The sequence below is a fragment of the Pygocentrus nattereri genome, chromosome 25 (genome assembly GCF_015220715.1).
Source record: "Pygocentrus nattereri isolate fPygNat1 chromosome 25, fPygNat1.pri, whole genome shotgun sequence".
Taxonomy (NCBI): domain Eukaryota; kingdom Metazoa; phylum Chordata; class Actinopteri; order Characiformes; family Serrasalmidae; genus Pygocentrus; species Pygocentrus nattereri.
In genome coordinates, this window is record NC_051235.1 from 6816372 (window position 1) to 6836017 (window position 19646).

The 19646-nt window shown below is 43.7% G+C and overlaps 2 protein-coding genes across 3 annotated transcripts in view; one reads left to right on the plus strand and one right to left on the minus strand.

Moving 5' to 3' along the window:
• pla2g6 (phospholipase A2, group VI (cytosolic, calcium-independent)) overlaps window positions 1-3155 on the minus strand; it is a 43057-nt gene extending 39902 nt beyond the window's left edge. For both annotated transcript variants that reach the window (XM_037534429.1, XM_017713256.2), the window contains exons 1-2: window positions 3004-3155; window positions 275-489 (exon numbers count right to left, since the gene is read on the minus strand). In XM_037534429.1, the coding sequence (XP_037390326.1) occupies window positions 275-483 (209 nt within the window). In that variant the 5' untranslated portion in view covers window positions 484-489; window positions 3004-3155. The remainder of the gene's footprint in view (window positions 1-274; window positions 490-3003) is intronic.
• Window positions 3156-5046: 1891 nt separating this feature from the next.
• On the plus strand, window positions 5047-18236 carry cbx6a (chromobox homolog 6a). Its single transcript, XM_017713253.2, has 5 exons — window positions 5047-5293; window positions 5803-5846; window positions 8834-8899; window positions 13238-13304; window positions 13556-18236. The coding sequence occupies exons 1-5, from the start codon at window positions 5225-5227 to the stop codon at window positions 14768-14770; spliced, it is 1461 nt and encodes a 486-aa protein (XP_017568742.2). The 5' UTR covers window positions 5047-5224; the 3' UTR covers window positions 14771-18236.
• The last annotated feature ends 1410 nt before the right edge of the window (window positions 18237-19646 follow it).

Genomic DNA, 19646 nt, shown 5'->3' on the forward strand with positions numbered 1-19646 from the left:
GATGTTTTTCCGCTCACTGTATTGTTTTGGCATAGAGCACTGGGAGTAAATGGCGCTTTGAATTTGCATGATTCAAACTGTATTTGTTTAATAAAATATTACATCACAACTGCAACACATTCATCTGCAAATGACTGACGCCTTTGAAATAAAATCAAAGCTCTATATTTTGCGTACAGGGCAAAGATCTGGTACCACGACAACCCTTTTCCAGAATCTTTCTGAATAAGATCTTTCCAGAGCTCCTCCTGGCTGGTTTAAGTCTGACACTCACCTCAGTGCCATGGATGAGCTTTCGGGTAAGAGCAGCACACAGTCCCAGGAGTGGCTGGACATGTTCCTGTACAGCAACACCCTCCCCTCCTGCTTGAGCCGCACTTTGCCACCATACTCTGACAGCTGCACCTCCCGCACCCGGTACGGGTTGGTGAACAGGTTGGATACGGAAGTGACCGTGTCGTAAATTCGGCCCAGGAACTGCATTCTGACCTGGATTGAGAGATACAGGAGACCAGCAGAGGAGGGTGAGTGATGCCTACTCAGGCTGTTTTCCAGTCTACAAACCTTTACAGTGCAAGGCTATTAACTAAATTAAGACTCTGATGAAGAGGAATTCCACCCAATTTTTCAATTTCTATTTACATTTCTAAATAGTTAAGATCAAAGGTTATTCAGGGTGGTTTGATATAAAATGCTACAATGCACGCTCATGGCAGAGGAGCACATGCAGGGTGATGTGAGGCAAAATAGTCCCCAAAGAAAACAGATTTTAATCATTTTACCATCATCAACGTTCCATAAGAAACTCATGGTGATCCCTGGTTCCCTTCATCACCAGTGTAAAGAAATCGGAGTCTGTACGTTTCTCTATAATGAACCATTTCACAATAAACCGCTCTGAGTGACTCTGTTTACATCTCAGTGATTGAATTATAGAGATTTCTCTCTTAAACACGTGGAATTTCCCTTTAAATCGCTACTTAAACGGAAATCCTGGTCTTAAAACTAGCATTTAATGTTAATTAAGCGGAGCACCAGTTCGTCCTTTCACCTGGTGGTGGTAGCATGACTGGACTGTAAACTTACAGTGGAACATGACACGCTGTGTTAATGAAGTTAGCTAAGGTTTAAGTGCCTTTCTTCTCTGACTAGACCTGTAGCTTCCTTTACTGACCCACATTTAGTCAAGACTACAGCTACACAGCAAACTTAACACCGAGAACCAGCGATTCTGGCAAGATAGAACTGCATGTGCCCCATATTTCAAAGGATATAATAAATGTAATATAGTAATGTACATAATAAATAAAGTACATTATAAATAATGTAGTTTAATAAAGCGATTTCTGAATGCTGCATTTGACATATAAAGAACATGACCAAGCATTTCAGTTTGTCTCACGAACTGAATAGTTTGACAAGCAAGAACTTGAATTAAGATTAAGAGACCCTTATTAGTCCCACAAACGGGGAAATTTCACCTCCACATTTAACCCATCCGTGAAGTGAAACACCACATACACACTAGTGAGCACACACACACACACACACTAGGGGGCAGTGAGTACACTTGCCCAGTGCAGTAGGCAGCCCAATCCACAGCGCCTGGGGAGCAGTTTGGGGTTAGGCGTCTTGCTCAAGGACACCTCAGTCACGGACTGTAGGCTCTGGGGATCGAACCGGTGACCTTCACAAGGCTGGTTCCCTAACCTCCAGCCCATAACTGCCCCCAGTGGGGCATTCCCATTCCCTAGAATGGGAATATACTCAATACATAAGTCATGTTTTACTGTTGTTGTTACCCATTTAACTACGAATGAGCAATCCAGTGGTAAAAAAAAGCCTCGTGCATCTTTCGCGCAGTGATAGGAAACACAGTAGCTCAAAGCTCTGATTCTACACGCTGATGAGATTCACTGACCAGTGTGGACATGCACAGCCCATAACTTCTCAGGAAGAGTTATATGAGTTTAAGGGGTCACTGCCACATTTTACATCCTCAGTGACCCTCAAAGTCCAAAGACATGTACTCAGGCCAACTGGACATGGAAAATTGCCCTTAGGTGTGAGTGAATGTGTCCGTCTGTCTGCCCTGCGATGGACTGGTGATTTGTCCAGGGTGTATCCTGCCTTCCGCCCTTCCTAGCCCGCTGGGATAGGCTCCAGCACCCCCCCGCGACCCAGAAGGAGAATCGGCTTAGAAGATGCGTGTGAAGTGTGATCTGGTCCCTTTCTGAACACCCCTGCTCAAAAGACGACTTAGCATTACTTTAGGGGGCAAGTAGACTTATTTACAGTGGCTTTACCAATGTTTACTTCTTTATTTTGGCCAGAATGGATCTTTACTTAAAATACAGTGGACTGGAGGTGGGGTGTGCAGCAGAGCGAGGTCAGAGAGGTAAAGGCCCTTACTTGACTCCACAACTGCAACCAGTTCGATGTAACGGACTACAAACTGGATAACGATGAACTACAACTACGGGTCGCCAAACAGGTTTTCACGTTGCCTTAATTTTGACAAGGAGCGACTTAAGTCATTCTAAAAACCGAAAGTGCTGCCTGGACAGACTACGTGGTCGAGTTAAGGTTATATAACTAAAGCCAACGAAACCGGGACAATGTCTCGGTCGACGTTTTAGGAAAATTTGCCCCGTTTTCGTTCCGTCCTCCCTAAACACGCTCACTGAATTCATTCATGCCACTGGGCAGAAAACAGTCCGCCTCTGCTGCCAACAGCGAGCTCAAAACGAAGCTGAAGTTAGCTTCTTATTCGAATTGTCCCGTTCCACCTTAAATGATGTAGCAGTTAGACTACATTCCGGCGCCCCAGAATGTAAATGCTGCACCATTTAAGGTGGAACGGGACAATTCGAACCAGAAGCAAACGTCAGCCTCGTGAGTTCAAAATTCCCTGCTAATGTCTTTCCTCGTTGTTATACACTTTCGTTTCCTCTGAAAACACACAGATAAAATGCCGTGTTGTTATCTCGCTAATAGTTTTACCTTAATTCCGCCTCCTCAGCCGCTCCGCTTTAAGCCGCTCTGACTTTTTGACGGGACATCAACAACCACTTCAACCGAACCAGCCTCACATTTGAAGGATGTGTGTCGGACCCAATTAGCTGCCAGGATGTGCTCTCGTCTACGCCCCTCGGCCAATCAGCGGCGCGTTTGTGGTGTAGAAGGCGGGACCACAGAAGAGCATCCTCTGCTTTTTTCAGCAGACACAATTAACGTTAGTTAGCTTAGACGTAAGTCAAAATCATAAATCATTTCACTCTTTTAGCCTCAAAAAAATATCCTCCAACTTTTAAAAAATACAGCAAGATATATAAAGTATATCGCATACGCCAGTTGATTTTTTTTTACTGAAATTCAGATTAAGATCTTAAATTATTTGTAAAACTACCTAGCAAGCTAGAATTTTGACAAAATAAAAGTCTCACGTCGCTCTAGTCCAACGACGCAAAGCCTGTACGCGATGTTTTAAAAAATATATAAATATATATAAATGCTTTCTGCAGAAAGACGTCTAATATATTAAGGACTGTACAACGCACTAAACACAGTTCCACGCAGGATTTTTCATTTTCTCCCCCCCACAAATTACAGATGTTAAAAGCAGTTTTAACTGGCATGTCACACTATTAAATTGTCATCATTTTCAGCTTTATTTACGTACTAGATTACGATCAAACGCTTGTTATGCATGTTTCTGTTGTTGGTATGTGGGTCTCCCCCGTTGCTAGGGGGGGGGGGGGGGGGGGGGGGGGGGGGGGGGGGGGGGGGGGGGGGGGGGGGGGCTGACCGGACCCCTCGACACGTGACTCCAGTTCTCTCCCGGGCTAGCGATAACCCAGTTCGATTCAGTTAATCGAATCGATTCCTTTTCAACTGACCCTTTCTATGGTTCTAGTGATTCATTGATTCATTGATTCATTGGAGCACTGCACATTTGAATGTCATTAGCATCCCTCGGCCTGTCCCACAGAAATCACTCAGAAGACTTTTACGAGCTCAAACTACAAAAACAAACACATTTTATAAGAAGTCAGGCTGAAAAATAGACTTCAGCACCGCGGCGGTGTTACAGCGAGAGGAACAGAGGATTTAAAATCCTGGTGGTATTTTACAAATTCATGAGCTTTCAGCCTGCTAAACATAAACATTGCGCAGAAACCATAGACAATGTAAGTGAATTAAAACGACACATTTTGTGGCCTTAATATAGTCATTTGTGGCCTCGTTATACTAATTTCTAGCTTCAATATAGTAATTTGTGTCCTCAATATATTAATTTGTGGCCTCAATATAGTACTTTGTGGCCTTGTTATACTAATTTCTAGCTTCAATATAGTAATTTGTGTCCTCAATATATTAATTTGTGGCCTTTAGTAATTTGTGTCCTCAATATATTAATTTGTGGCCTTAATATAGTAATTTGTGGCCTCATTATATTAATTTGTAACCTCAATATAGTAATTTGTGTCCTCAATATATTAATTTGTGGCCTTAATATAGTAATTTGTGGCCTCATTATATTAATTTGTGGCCTCAATATAGTACTTTGTGGCCTTGTTATACTAATTTATAGCTTCAATATAGTAATTTGTGGCCTCATTATATTCATTTGTGTCCTCAATAAATTAATTTGTGGCCTTAATATAGTACTTTGTGGCCTCGTTATACCAATTTCTAGCTTAAATATAGTAATTTTTGGCCTGATTATAATAATGTGCAACCTCAGTATAAATATTTGTGGGCTAAATATATTAAGTTGTTTCCTCCATATAGTCATTTGTATATATAGCAATATGGCAACTTGTGAATGCAGGGTATGTATTTGTGACCTAAATATATCAATTAGTAACTTTAGCAAATTGTGGCCTTAATATATTAATTTGTGGCCCAAATACATTTTCACAGCCTCGATATAGTAAATAGTGGCCTCCATATAGCTACCTTCAGGGCTAGGTACGAATCGGTTCGATTGATTCACTGTAAAAAAAAAAAAAAAAAAAAACGGCTCTCCAGAGCGAATCTTTGAGGAGTCGGTTCTTCGGCAGCCCCGGCTGTTTTGCTGCCGCTTCTGCCGCTGTCGGTTTTTTTCGAGCCGAAGCGGAGTCGCCGACGGCCAGACCGCGGGGAGGAGTAGCGTAGGTTCAGGAGCGGAGGTGGAGGCGGTGGCGGAGCGGGCTCGGAGCTCCCTGGATCAGGATCACCGATGGAGCTGTCGGCCATGGGGGACCGCGTGTTCGCCGCCGAAGCCATCCTGAAGCGGCGCGTGCGGAAAGTGAGGAGCGCGAGCGGCGCGGACGGGCGGCTTTTTGCTCGCCGCGCGCGAGGACGGTGGAGGGGGGGAAACAAGGGGGGTGGGAAGGAAGGAAGGAAGGAAGGAGGGAGGCCTACTGCTCGCAGCTCGACCACTAGCCGTCCATATTTAGCCGCAGTGCAACAGCGAAAACACATATATACATACATACGAATGCGCGCGTGCACGATGCTTTTCTAGTTTAGTTGCGCGCGTCGTTTGTTGCCCCCTTAAAGATCAACGAAATGCACGAGAGGGGGGCGTGCAGCTGTGTCAGAATGGCCGTGTGCTGCCTTGCATGCTTTTCTGCGCGATGCATAACTGGCTGCAAGCTTGTTTGCAGGTTAGGAGCATTGCAAAATGTTGCATGGTGCAAAGAGCAGAAGGCACAGCAGGCTACTAGCAGTAACACCATGCAAGCCTATAAGCGTTAACATGCATTTCTGTGCACTGTTGATTGCACTCTTAACTGTTGTTCCCTTTTTCTGCAGGGCAGCATTGAATATCTGGTTAAATGGAAAGGATGGGCATTGAAGTAAGTGCATGGATTTGTCTTAATGCGTTTGATTTTTATACATAATGATCAGGGATGCATCAAAACCATTTTTTTTTTCACAAGTACGAGTATGTTTTAGCGCTCACTAATACCATACTGAGTAACTTGCTTTGAACAAAGTAGTTGTTAGGGTAAACGCTTAAACTGTTACATTGCAGTCATTAAAAGCGATCTGATTTGAAATAAAGCAAAGTACGTTTCATAGTTTTGATCCTCAGCACCCGCGGCAAGTACATCTGAAGACTTTTGATCGGCTGGTTAAGCGGTAGTTGAATGTCCGCTAAAGTCAGATATACACTGCGCAATTTTAGTAGTCTTGTTCTTTAGTGGCTCACACTACCTTTAAAAGGTTTGTTCCATGCAGACAAAGCTTACGTATATGAACTCCCACTGAACAAAAAGCCTGACATGCTGCACAAAACGCAGCCCCTCGACCAGCGACCATCGATAAGACTGTCGCGTTCAAAACAACACGCTCTGCTTCCGAGTACTGAGCAAGCATGCTGAGAAATGTACACCGACAGCCTGTTTTGCAAAGACAGGTTAAGATGAATCGTGATTTTTTTTATTTGTGTTATTACAGTGTGTTATCAATGCTGATAGGTTGCAAGTTTTAAGTAGGGAGATTCAAGCTAATTACATGGAGTTTCAGCTCATCAGAAGCAACCAAACATCTATGTGCTGTGATGCCACAGCCACAAATTAAGGTTCCCTTATTAGTCCCGCAACGGGGAAATCTCACCTCCACATTTAACCCATCCGTGAAGTGAAACACCACATACACTCTAGTGAGCACTCACACACTAGGGGGCAGTGAGCACACTTGCCCGGAGCGGTGGGCAGCCCAATCCGCAGCGCCCGGGGAGCAGTTGGGGGTTAGGTGTCTTGCTCAAGGACACCTCAGTCATGTGCTGTCGGCTCTGGGGATGGAACCGGCGACCTTCCAGTTCCCTAACCTCCAGCCCATGACTGCCCCGTAATAACTGGCAGGCTGGCACAGTGTGCTAGGCTGGGCCTACACTACACAATCCTTTGCCTTTGCGATTTTCTCGAACATGTTTAATGTGAATGTATTGAGTTGTAAATAAATCAAGTAGTGTGAGAAGGCCAGATATTTACTCAACGGCTGATTAAACAGCCAATCAGAGAGCTAGAAGAGTGAAGAGAGGTGCATGAACAGACAGAAGAGTGTGAAACACAGGCAGGTAACCGCTGTTATCATGTTTATAATGTTGGATCCAGACGTCAGGTCACTCTCTTTAGAATTTTTCTCAACCCATATTAACCTCCAGTTTGCGCTTCACATAAAAGCACAAGCAGGGCCAGTAAGTTTAGCTCTGCTTGTGTCATGTGATCTGAGGAGATCTAGGAGTTTGAGTTCCTATTCATAGCCGAAACTTGCTGTGTGGTATACTCTCTCTCTCTCTCTTTGCCCTGTCGTCTGAGCGCCTTCACGACAGAACTGACGTTAAGTTTGTGAAGCTCTGTGTTTTAGGAACCTCTTAAGATTTTAAGTCATGAACACTCAGCCTTAGGCGTTCAAGCCTCAAGCCAGAAAAAGTATACTCTGGTCATTTTAGCCAAAAAAGGTCCATAGCTCAATTTATAGCTTATTCATAGCTTAATCAATTTATATAAGATAATCGCAGTTTAAAATGCGGTGGCAACATTGGTCAGAAAAATCGTGATTAGATATTTTGCCAAAATCGTTCAGCCCTAGTTTATACCTCGCTACTGTGTTCGGATAAACAGAGTACGCTCACATAAATGGGCTTCAGTCGCAAATGCTGACTTTTTTTCGCCTCCGTTTGGCTAGCCCAATGGTCAGCAACCCAACTGTTACATTTACATTCACGGCATTTTGCTGACGCTCTTATCCAGAGCGACTTCCAATTTGATCACTTTACACAGGTAGGCCAAGGTGGTGTTAGGGGTCTTGCCCAAGGACCCTTATTGGTATAGTGTAGGGTGCTACCCCAGTCTACAGCGTAGAAGGCAAAGGTGTTAATCACTACACTAACCAACCACTGTTAAAATTGTCCTTTCAACAAAAATCTAACCCAAACAATTTATGTCCGTTTTACAATCTTGGCTGTAAATATGTCTCAGTATGTTCTGATGTGCTAGTATAGGCCAAAAAATGCATAAATGAATACTTCCTTTGTTCTGCTTTAAGCTTCAGCTCAGCTGTAGCTGCTTTTCTCGCATCTCTGGCAGGAAACTTTTCCTCAGAAGTGGAACAGTTTCCTATAAATTGAGGCTCAAGTCAGCTTCTCATTTGCCAGCTTCTTTTTAGAATTTTTCCATTCCGCCTTAAATGGTGCCTGGGGCGCCAGAATGTACCCACTGCACCATGTAAGGTAGAACGGGACGATTCAAACAAGAATCTGACTTTTTAGTGTTTGTCAGTTTCTCGTTTCAGATTAGAAGGGAAGCGGTTGTGTTTGTGGGCTAAAATCGCACAGTGAATTCCCGGTGGGAATATGCCAAGGTAGAGCGTTTAAAGTGACTCCTTTATGCACAACCTGCTTGTGTCCGGCACTTCCCTGTGTGAGCATACCCTCGGCCACTGCCAGCTCGCCTTACGTCACAGGATATCAGCTGGTATCAGGATGTTGGTATCGGTGATGTTTTAAAAATACGAGTAAATGAGCACTGGATTGGCCCAATATCAGTATCCGTATCGATGCATCCCTAATAATAAAGTCATGTTGTAAAGAGACTATCAGTTGTTGGCTCTGTGGTCTAAAATATGCACCACAATCCCCTTGACGATCGCTTCACGGGCAGAGGGTCCAGTTCGAGCAGGATCCCACTGTGGAATAGTGATCTGTTAAAGCTGAATTCAGCTTGAAAGTTGTGGTCTCCAGGGGTCGAGGGGTTCAGGGGTTGGCGTCACCTGGAACGTTGTAGACTTTTTATTGCATTGTTATCTTGACTGTATTGTGTTTGTGCACACCTCACAGGCACAGCACATGGGAGCCAGAAGAAAACATCCTGGACGGTCGGCTCATCACAGCCTTCGAGCAGAAGTAGGTTCGGCTCAGCAGACCCCATTTGTCTTACGTTTCATTTTTGAGGTCCTTTTATGACACTTATGTAGGTTCATGTACCAAAAACATCAAATTCAGTATTGCACTCTCTCTTTATCTCTTAGTGTTAAACAGGCTGTTTTCATCACTGCACTTTTAAGAACGATGCATGTAAATTGCCCCTGTTCTGATTGGCAGGGTAAAAGGGGGTAACAAAGTATCAGAGAAACTGATGGACTACAGTCTGTAACTGTAGAACTACAGAGTGCAGCTATACAGTAAGAGGAGCTGATAAGATGGACAATGAGCGTAGAAACAAGGAGGTGGTCAGAATGTTAGGCCTGATCGGTGTATGTAAACGTATGGACGGGGTAGTCTGTTTTGAATCTTTCATAGTGCTACAGAACGTACTACTGTACTCATTTTTTAAGGATTGAAGCAATTTCAGGTCAACTGTGTGGTTGTGTACTAATATTCATTAACAAGGAAAATGCAAATGATGCTACCAGACGAACACTTCTGCTCTTGGTTGTTGTAGTCTTGCTCATATTTTCATTCGTCTTGTGCCTTTTTCTTTCCAGGTGTATTTTTCTTGTCGTTAATGTTATATTATATAATTATATATTAATTATTATATATGTTCAGGGTTTTGTGGGATGTGGGAATTTAAGACAGATACCAATTTCGATATTTGAGGATTCGAAAATCCAATATATCGGCTGACATTACTTTTTTGTTTTTCAGGAATACGTGAAATCAAAGATTTTCCAGAATATTTGTTATATGTATTTGGAGTTAATTTTCTGCCAAAATATCTGAGAAAAGATTGTGATGTTTGAGAAAGGAATATTGCACGTTGAGAGGACAGCGGTGCTCTGAGCCTGCAGTTAATAAACCTGAACGCACTTGTCAGTGCACACCTTCAGATTTGCTCAACGAAACGCTCTAAACTTAAAAACCTACTCAGCAGTTTTTTGTTTCCCCTTCAGAACTCTGACGTGCAAAACGCTCTGGTCTCACTCAGAGCTTGACAACTTGCTCTTCACATTCAAAACTCGTATGTACAAACAAATTACTCCACAAACCTCTCTCAGGTTTCCCATCTGCTCAGAGTAAAATGTTTAAACGTTGGTGTCTAAACTCCAGCCAGTTGTTGCACCAATCCTGATGTTTCTTTGGCAGCTTTATGCCAGTTGGTCAAGGTATGTTCAGTCTGGTTCCATGAGTATAAAACATCCCATTCATAATGACCAAAGGAAACTTGATTTTCACCATAACATTTTATCCAGCCAACATGGACTTACCGTGACCTACGTGGTTGTGAGATGATATGTTCCAGTTCAAACCATGAAGCAGCTTGATTTTCAACTTTGTTTTTGGAAAAATCACGTTTTACTCCTTCATATAACGTTTTTCTTTACGAGATATGAAGGAGTAAAACGTGATTTTGCCAAAAACAAAGTTAAGCACCCATATGTCCTAAAGAAAGCTCCACCAATCAGAGACGTCGCGGTTCCTATATCAAATACAATGTCTGGCCAGGTAGGGGTGTGGAGTGGAGTGTGTAATGTGTAGTGTACTGTAGTGTGGCGTGTACTGTAGAGGAATGCGGTGTACTGTAGTGTGGAGTGCAGTGTACTGTAGAGAAGTGTAGTGTTCAGTGTAGTGTGGTGTGTAGTGTGGAGCGTACTGTGCAGTGTACTGTAGTGTGGAGTGTGGTGTACTGTAGAGAAGTGTAGTGTTCAGTGTAGTGTGGTGTGTAGTGTGGAGCGTACTGTGCAGTGTACTGTAGTGTGGAGTGCAGTGTACTGTAGAGAAGTGTAGTGTTCAGTGTAGTGTGGTGTGTAGTGTGGAGCGTACTGTGCAGTGTACTGTAGTGTGGAGTGCAGTGTACTGTAGAGAAGTGTAGCGTTCAGTGTAGTGTGGTGTGTAGTGTGGAGCGTACTGTGCAGTGTACTGTAGTGTGGAGTGTGGTGTACTGTAGAGAAGTGTAGTGTTCAGTGTAGTGTGGTGTGTAGTGTGGAGCGTACTGTGCAGTGTACTGTAGTGTGGAGTGCAGTGTACTGTAGAGAAGTGTAGCGTTCAGTGTAGTGTGGTGTGCAGTGTGGAGCGTACTGTGCAGTGTACTGTAGTGTGGAGTGTGGTGTACTGTAGAGAAGTGTAGTGTTCAGTGTAGTGTGGTGTGTAGTGTGGAGCGTACTGTGCAGTGTACTGTAGTGTGGAGTGTGGTGTGCAGTGTACTGTAGAGAAGTGTAGTGTGCAGTGTACTGTAGAGAAGTGTAGTGTGCAGTGTACTGTAGTGTGGAGTGCAGTGTACTGTAGAGAAGTGTAGTGTGCAGTGTACTGTAGTGTGGAGTGCAGTGTACTGTAGAGTGTAGTGTAGTGTGCAATGCACTGTAGTGCAGAATGTAGGGTTACGTGCAGTGTACAGTAGAGAAGTGTAGTGTTCAGTGTAGTGTGGTGTGTAGTGTGGAGCGTACTGTGCAGTGTACTGTAGTGTGGAGTGTGGTGTGCAGTGTACTGTAGAGAAGTGTAGTGTTCAGTGTAGTGTGGTGTGCAGTGTACAGTAGAGAAGTGTAGTGTGGTGTGCAGTGTACAGTAGAGAAGTGTAGTGTGGTGTGCAGTGTACTGTAGAGAAGTGTAGTGTTCAGTGTAGTGTAGTGTGGAGTGCAGTGTACTGTAGAGAAGTGTAGTGTTCAGTGTAGTGTAGTGTGGAGTGCAGTGTACTGTAGAGAAGTGTAGTGTGCAGTGTAGTGTAGTGTGGAGTGCAGTGTACTGTAGAGAAGTGTAGTGTGCAGTGTACTGTAGTGTGGAGTGCAGTGTACTGTAGAGTGTAGTGTAGTGTGCAATGCACTGTAGTGCAGAATGTAGGGTTACGTGCAGTGTACAGTAGAGAAGTGTAGAGCATAGTGGAGTGTAGTCCATCTGCTTTTGTTATCCTGTTCTTCAAGCACCCCCCCACCCCCACACACAAATAGGTACTATTTGGGTGGTGGATCATTCTCAGCACTGCAGTGACACTGATGTGGTGGTGGTGGTGTGTTGTGCTGGTCTGAGTGGATCAAACACAGCAGTGCTGCTGGAGTTGAAACACTGTGTCCACTCACTGTCCACTCTATTAGACAATCCTACCTTGTTGATCCACCTTATAGATGTAAAGTCTGCTGCTGCACAGTTTGTGTTGGTCGTCCTCTAGTCCTTCATCAGTGGTTCCTGATAAAATAGATGAGTGTAGAAACAAGGAGGTTGCTGATTAGTATGTTCAAAAGTATTATTAAGTTTATGAATCTAAGTTTATGACTCTTGGGAGGATTTAAGATTGAGATTAAGTATCCCTTATTAGTCCCACAACGGGGGAAATCTCACCTCCACATTTAACCCATCCGTGAAGTGCAACACCACATACACACTAGTGAACACACACTAGGGGGGCACTGAGCACACTTGCCCGGAGCGGTGGGCAGCCCTATCCGCAACGCCCAGGGAACAGTTGAGGGTTAGGTGTCTTGCTCAAGGGCACTTCGGTCATGTGCTGTCGGCCCAGGGGATCAAACCAGCAACCTTCTGGTCACAGGGCTGGTTCCCTAACCTCCAGCCCACAACTGCCCCTTAGTTTGATCAAAAAAGATTTGATCTGCTAAATTACATGAATTTTTTTAAATTAAGGTTAAAAAGTCGCTATACCAATAAAGTAATTGGTAATTTAAAAAACCTTCATTTAATTAAAAAGAAATGCGAATAAAAGCACTTTCACTAGCGCTTTCAGACTTTTTGCTTGCAATGTACATCCTGGCACAGAAGGAAAATGGAAAGATTTTCAATGCATGTTGAATATATAATGTATATATTATATATATATATATATATATCCACAATATGCTCAGGAAAAAGAAAAATGTAATTTAGTACAATAACAAAACCTATAGTCAAACACTAACAGAAACATGGCTAAATTGTCAGGACTGAACAGTGTTTTCATCAAACTCAAATCATAGAATGTCTCCTTTTTTACTTACAAACACAGATGTGGTTTGAAAGTGTAGAATCTGCATTTTCCACAGCTTCCCAGCTTCTTTTATTGTGCATCACGTGAAAACTGATTCATATAAAATGACAATATGCTTTTAGTATTTATAGTAGTCTCCTTTCTGTAAATAAAAAGATTTAACAGCCATGGAGAAACACTTGCATTCTTTTTGCACCATGCACTTTGTAAACTGTATTGTCCCCCAGGGTGCACACTGGTCATACAGTGGTCCATTGTTTCGCTGTAGCTTGTAAGTCCCGTCCGTCCAATTGTTGTGTGTTCTAACGGCGCTTTTTCCCTCCTGATCATAGGGAGCGGGAGCAAGAGCTCTATGGCCCAAAGAAGCGGGGACCTAAACCAAAAAACTTTCTCCTCAAGGTTTGAGCTTGTGTTTGTTCTTAATTTAGCCTTGTTCCAGTTTAGGGGTGGGCAAATTGGCCAGAACATTGTACCTTGATACTTCAAGACATTTTCACGACACGCGATATTTAATTCTGTTTTCATTATAATGGTTTTTTAAACACTTTTTAAATTCAGTGCTCTTTCTTTCAGGTTATACTTCTAATTACATAACATTTTTAGTTTCTTGTTGGGTTTGCTGTATATTTTAACCTTTTTTCCTCCTCTAGGCAAGAGCTCAAACAGGTGAAACGTCATCCCGAGGGTCCAGCGCTCGTCACACTCCTCCTCACTCTTCCTCCTCAGCCGCTGTCACTCCTAATCCTCCATCTTCCTCATCATCTGCTTCCCTAGCTCCCACACCCAGACTGCACTCCTTGGCTGCGTCTCACAAGCTGAAGAAGGACATCCATCGCTGCCACCGGATGTCTCGCCGACCGTTACCCCGTCCCGACCCAGATGGCTCCTCCTTTTCCTCCCGGTTGCCCATCTCTCCATTCTCTGAGACTGTGCGCATCCTCAACCGTAGAGTCAAGCCACGAGAGGTCAAGCGGGGTCGCATCATCCTCAATCTGAAGGTCATCGACAAATACGGTGGCGGAGCGACCAACAGAAGGCCGGCACAGACACAGCAAGGACGGGCGCAGCTCCCATCCCGGAATCGCATCATTGGGAAGAAGCAGGGCGACATGCCCTACAGGCCCTTCCAGCCTCCCATGAAAATGCTTGGCTTCCCCATGTACGGGCAGCCGTTTGGACTTCAGCCATGCCTACCTGTTTCAGTCCAGACTAGCAAAAGAGCGGGATCTACCCCTGTAGCTAAAGGCAGGGGCCCAGGCCGTCCTTCAAAGCCCAAATTTCCATACCAGTCACCCCCTTCACCTTCTAGCTCCAGCGGGTCTGAAAGTGACGCTCCTTCTCCACCCCAAATCCAGCCTGGCCCTCCACAGGCACCACCCGAGACTGCCCCATCGTCCCCTCCAGTGCTAAGCCCAGAAACTCCTTCCCGTTGCTCTGGCGTTCCTCAGAGTCGCAGCAGTGGTGCCAAGCCTGGATCAGCATCCAGTCCCACATCCTTCCTGCCCTCCTCACCATCCCTCTCTTCTTCCTCATCATCATCACCTGAAGATGAAGATGAGAGGGCTCAGAAACTCCCCGCCCCACCGAAGGGTGGAAGGAGGAAGCCGTGCCGACGATTCCGGGCGTCTGAAGGTGCCAATTCTCGCCCGACAGCAGAGAAGAAGGCCTTGAAAAGGGGCAACCCTGACTGGCGCCCTGAACGGGCACCCAGCTGCGCCAACGTGGTAGTCACTGACGTGGCCACCAACCAACTCACTGTCACCATTAAGGAATTCTGCAAGCCTGGAGCCAGTTCCACAGATTCCACACCCCCGTCCCCGTCCCAAGCGAAGAGCCCCAGCTTTTCCACCCTTTCTGCCACCTAGGCCTCTCCAGCTAATAGACTCTTCACCCAGTAACCCCAATAAGAACTTGCCATAAAAATATTCAGCTTCCCAAAAAGAGAGTTGCCATTGATGAAATTGAAAAGTATTTTTTAATGGATTTTAGATGTATATGGAAGTAATATGTGGAGATGCAGAGAGTTTGGACTCTGCATATTCCTTTCAACCGCACATTGATCCACACAAGAGATTCTAGTACTTTATTAATAGTTTTTCTTTGGTGTTTATGATGACCCTGTTTTTTAAGACAGTTTGGTTAAAAATAAGGCATTCTGGATTTTTTACCAAATCTAGATTTCACACAAATTTTACATTATTGGGTTACAGTATACAACATTACACGCATCCAGCAGGCCCTATATTAGCCATCCTAGGGCTAACAGGAGGACACTTCAGACACTCAGTCACTGTATTGAATCATACCTGCATAGGTGTGACCAAGTGACTCTGGTGTTTTGGTCATACGGTCTTAGATACAAGTCAAGTCAAATCCAGAGTGAAACTGCATCGTAGCGGAAATCAGTTGCTAGAGCAAGTTGAAGTGAATTGTCTCAGTGTGATTTATAAAGACTGCCGGGTCATCGTGTGAACATACATTCTGCTTCGTTTGAAGTCCATGAATTCTGTAAAGATTGTGCTTTAGCACCTGCACTTGTTTGGCAACAGCCAAAGCATGCATCGTAACAAGCCCACATCCTTTCCTCCCAAGGGTTTGAGATCCCATTCCACCACAAGGCGTACACCAGACTGGACCTAAATGCACGCACAGCGAAAAAGCTGCATAGACAGTTCAGATCTGCTCCACCTCTCCTGTCTACCCCGTCCATTACCGAAGAACTGCGTCCACCAAGACGCTAAACTGCCAGTGTTTTTTTTCTGTGAATACGCCAAGGACTGCGTCTCAAGATTGCTACTGTACCGCTGTTCCCATCCCTTTCGCATATTCCCTCTGTCTTCAGGAGTCCTGTTTGCCTTCCGACCTAACCCAAGTTTATGTTTGGTTTGGTGTGATTTTGACTTTCTTTTTCCAGGGCTTTCATAAGACATTGATGTTTCGTAGAGTTGGTTTAAGAAGCTTGAAGGTTGTCTTGTTTCACCCAGTTCTACCAAATATAAGTTCTTGCCTTGGTTGTTGATACTGGCTGTGGCCAACACCTGATAATGCATCTTAAACCAGTTCTGCGAAATAGACTCTGGTCCGACTGAGTGCTAGCATGGATAGATCAGACCTGGGATAAAAACAACAAACAGTCCACTTTGTTTTATGTGATGATTCATATTGGTTCTGTCAACTCGTAGCATACGTGGTAAACTGCACTTACCAAGGTTCAGCGCGACCACACTTTGATTTATTTCATTTCCTGTCAAAATGGGCAGTAATTAATTTTTCAGCATGACGAAAAAGAAATCTGCAGCCACACCTCCAAAGTTCAGTCTTAGAAGTTGGTTTCATTTCCTGCTTCTCACAAACACGTTCAGTGTTGACCGGACTCTTGAGTGCCTGGTCCGTTGTTCTGAGAACACCAGCAACTTCTTTGTTTGGTGCTTGTATTTTCAAGATGAAAGCTTGGAAGTATATAATGTATCTGGTGGGGACCATTTTGGTGGTCTACTAGGTGTTGCAGGTGGTTGTCAGGTGTCCCATTTTCTTTATATCTTTTTTTTTTCTTTTCAGTTTTGGACACTCCTGTCGATGTTCCCCTCCCTTTTGCAGGGAGGAGGATCTTCTGTCTTATCTGACAATTGCACAACGTGTACTTAACAACTGCTTCTGCTGGAAATGAATGAAATGAAGGGTGGTCTCTGACTTTTGCTGAGTACTGTAGATGAATTGTTTTGTTTGAGAGATATTCTTTCAGAGCTTTTTGCACAAGGGCTCGTGTGAATGTAACTTGAGGGATTTCGTTTTTTGGGGGGGGGGTTTGCACGCGCTGTTGCTTACGTTAATTAATTTTCAACGTCGGGTTTATCCATGGTATACAATTGCAAAAGCAGGTCATGTATTTATGGCTTATTTATACACAACATAATCCCTGAAAGCAACCCTGGTATCTTTCATACCTGTGCCCTTCCGTAAGGCCTGTAGGGAATGCTGCGTCCTGCTAGCGGTACAAGGAGTTTGGCATTGAAAGTTCACATGGCAGCTAACTCAACTGTGGCGAAGGATAACGCAATGTCAGACGCTACCGTAGGACATGAAAAAAGTCACTTGATTTAATTATAGAGCGCAATTCAATTAAGCAGCGCATGACCGCAGAATCCCTGCTAATCTTAATTACTGTGCCTTTGGGAACTTTGGGGAGAGGATACTATGAAGGAACATTTTACATGATACAAGGCTGAAAATGGTGTAGATATGACTTTTTTTTTCTTTCCTAATCTAACCTTCCTAGATTATAGATTATAGGTTTCTTTCATTTTGGGGCAATAGATTATCTTACCTCCCTAGTCATTTGTTTCCAAAGCAGCTGGCGCTTGCCATTTCTGCGCTAGTATTATTCCTAGTTATTTAGTGACCAAATGTACTCTTTTAGACCTGCATAGCACTGTCCATTAGATTATTTTGCTTAGTTATTATTGTCTTTTAATTGTTGTATTTCCAAGCTCCATAGGTGATGTTTATCCCAGGTCTGGGAGATATGGACTTACTGACCCTCCCTTCTCTGGTGCTGCCCCATCGTAGGGCGTCTCGTGTGGTGCATCTGTACTATAGCCGGTATAATGAAGCATGTGTTGCCTTCCACAGCTGTGTTTGAACTCCACAATTTAGTGACCCCCTTTCACTTAGGAAGTGTTCCACTTTACTGACAGCTGAGTCTCTGTTTACCCGTGTGTACTGTAATGTTAGCGATTAACCGTAGGAGTTACTATGGCGTGAAAACAGCTTTTGCGAAGGTGGCTTGTCGTCCAGAGGTAGCACAGCACTAAGTTATCAAGTGGCCTACGTTTATATTTTCAATAGGGCTCGAAGTTCTTTTGGATGTAGCCACCAGGGCCAGTCGTGGCACCTATGAGAAGAGATTATTGTTTTAAAAAAAAAAAAAAAAGAACTTAACACCTTCAGATAGCGGAAGATTGTCTGGAGCGTTTCTTCGAGGGCTTCTTGTCTTTTTATTTGAATTTTCGTACTGTAGAAGTGATTAAGTGCCGCCTTTCCTTTATAGCCATTGTTGTTCTATTTTAATAGTCCAGTTTGGGTTTGAGCGAATGGAAAACCCAAAAACCGAATTAAGTGTGATTTCTGAAATGTGTCTGTATGGTTTTATGTATAAGGTAAATGCCATTGATGAAGTTGATAATATTAATGTTGACGATGATGATAACGTAATGTATCTGATGCATGTTTTGCAAACCCTAATTGTACAGGTCATTTAAATGTCAATTATTGATGTTGCTTTGTGTGTTGCTCTTGTAAGATGCTTTTAATAAAAATCACCCCAAAGGCAAATCATCTCTTGATGTTATTTAATCAATGGATTAAAACACATTTTAAGCCAAAACATTATCGCAAAACAATGTGTCAGACATCAGGCCGAGTATTTATAACTGTTCTTTGTACTAACTTACTGTGAGTGAGCTTGCAGAGGCATTCATATCTTCAGACGTCTGGTTCCTGTCACCACCACTGTGAACAATTATGACTCGGTAAATATCTCTAGTTTGACACCAATCCACTGTGAATGACTGTTTACATCTCAACCATTTAATCAGGTATAATTTTTTAAAAATTGGTTTAAGTATACAGTAGTACAGCAACACTTTCAGAGTTTACATCAAGCATGATGGTTGTATGAAAAATAAACAGAAATGTAGGCCTTTTCTGAAGGCCTAGAAGGCCCAGACGATCCCCCACTGCAAAACCAAGTGACCTAAAGAATGTACATCCTCTTGTGTAGAGTGTAGCGGCTTAGGGAGGGAGCCAAACAGTCTGTCCATTACATTAACTCAGCCCGGCATAATCCACTTGCAGCTGTAGGCCTTTACCTCAATCAATAGACTCATATTACAAAGTGCCTGGGGAATGTTGGCTAAGTTGAACAAAGCTGTCTCCACGTTTAAGAATTAGATATTAAATTGCGGGGTGGGATGTTGTATCTTTTGAGCTTTGTCCAATTTCTATTTCAGTAAATAACACAGCTGTACAGCACACGTCCAGTACATTACGGCTAGTGAAAGCAATCCTTTGTAGATCATGCTAGGCTAACTCTGACTTTAAAATATCACAATAAAATACGTTGTTTTTCTTTGGACTGCCTGTAGGAAATCACCATTTTATGAGGTCTTGAGCATGCTATGGTCATAATTCAAGGGGTCTCCTACCTTGTCTTGGCTTTGAAAGGGTTGTTACTCTTACTGCTAAGTGTGTGAATGTTAGCGGTAGCTAAGTGTTTCCACAAGAGGCAGCTAGCTTAATCCACAATCTAAATACCAGAATTGCAGGTGGTTGTTGGGCTTTTTTTCTCCGACGTTTTCAGGTTCCACTTCAACATACACAGAATTATCTAGACAGTCCCCCCCACTTGCACTTTTATAAACTCAGTAGAAATGTATTGCTAATGGAAAGGGAGGCTCTGGAGCAGCCGCCCAGGAGCCTGAGATCACCGTGCCCAATGCCAAGCATTGGCTAGAGGGATACAAACTGCCCAGCAAACTGCGTTCTCTGGAGTGCTGGGGTTTAATCCAATACCAATACCCCCACAAGACCCCCACAGAGCAGGTGGTGGATCATTTTCAGCACTGCAGGGACACTGACATAGTGGTGATGTGTGACATAGTGGAGGTTTGGTGATTTTTAAACACTTCAGTGTCACTGCTGGACTGAGAACCAAAAACATCCAGCCGCAGCGTCCTGTAGATT